The sequence below is a fragment of the Merops nubicus genome, unplaced genomic scaffold (assembly GCF_000691845.1).
Source record: "Merops nubicus isolate BGI_N331 unplaced genomic scaffold, ASM69184v1 scaffold35356, whole genome shotgun sequence".
NCBI classification, from domain to species: Eukaryota; Metazoa; Chordata; class Aves; order Coraciiformes; family Meropidae; genus Merops; species Merops nubicus.
Window position 1 is genome coordinate 1,556 of NW_008617558.1, and position 249 is coordinate 1,804.

General features: G+C 61.0%; 1 protein-coding gene across 1 annotated transcript in view; it reads left to right on the top strand.

Annotated features, from left to right (window-relative positions):
* OLIG3 (oligodendrocyte transcription factor 3) overlaps positions 1–243 on the top strand; it is a gene marked incomplete at its 3' end in the record, with an annotated part of 1,039 nt that extends 796 nt beyond the window's left edge. The window contains exon 2 of the mRNA XM_008943194.1: positions 1–243. This exon is cut by the window's left edge and continues 3 nt beyond it. Coding sequence (XP_008941442.1) covers positions 1–243 — 243 coding nt within the window.
* Between the last annotated feature and the right edge of the window lie 6 nt (positions 244–249).

Genomic DNA, 249 nt, shown 5'->3' on the forward strand with positions numbered 1-249 from the left:
CGGCTGAAGATCAACGGCCGGGAGCGTAAGAGGATGCACGACCTCAACCTCGCCATGGACGGGCTGCGGGAGGTGATGCCCTACGCCCACGGACCTTCCGTGAGAAAACTCTCCAAAATCGCCACCCTCCTGCTAGCCAGAAACTATATCCTGATGCTCACCAGCTCCCTGGAGGAGATGAAGAGGCTGGTGGGGGAAATCTACGGGGGGCACCACTCGGCCTTTCACTGCGGCACGGTGGGACACTCC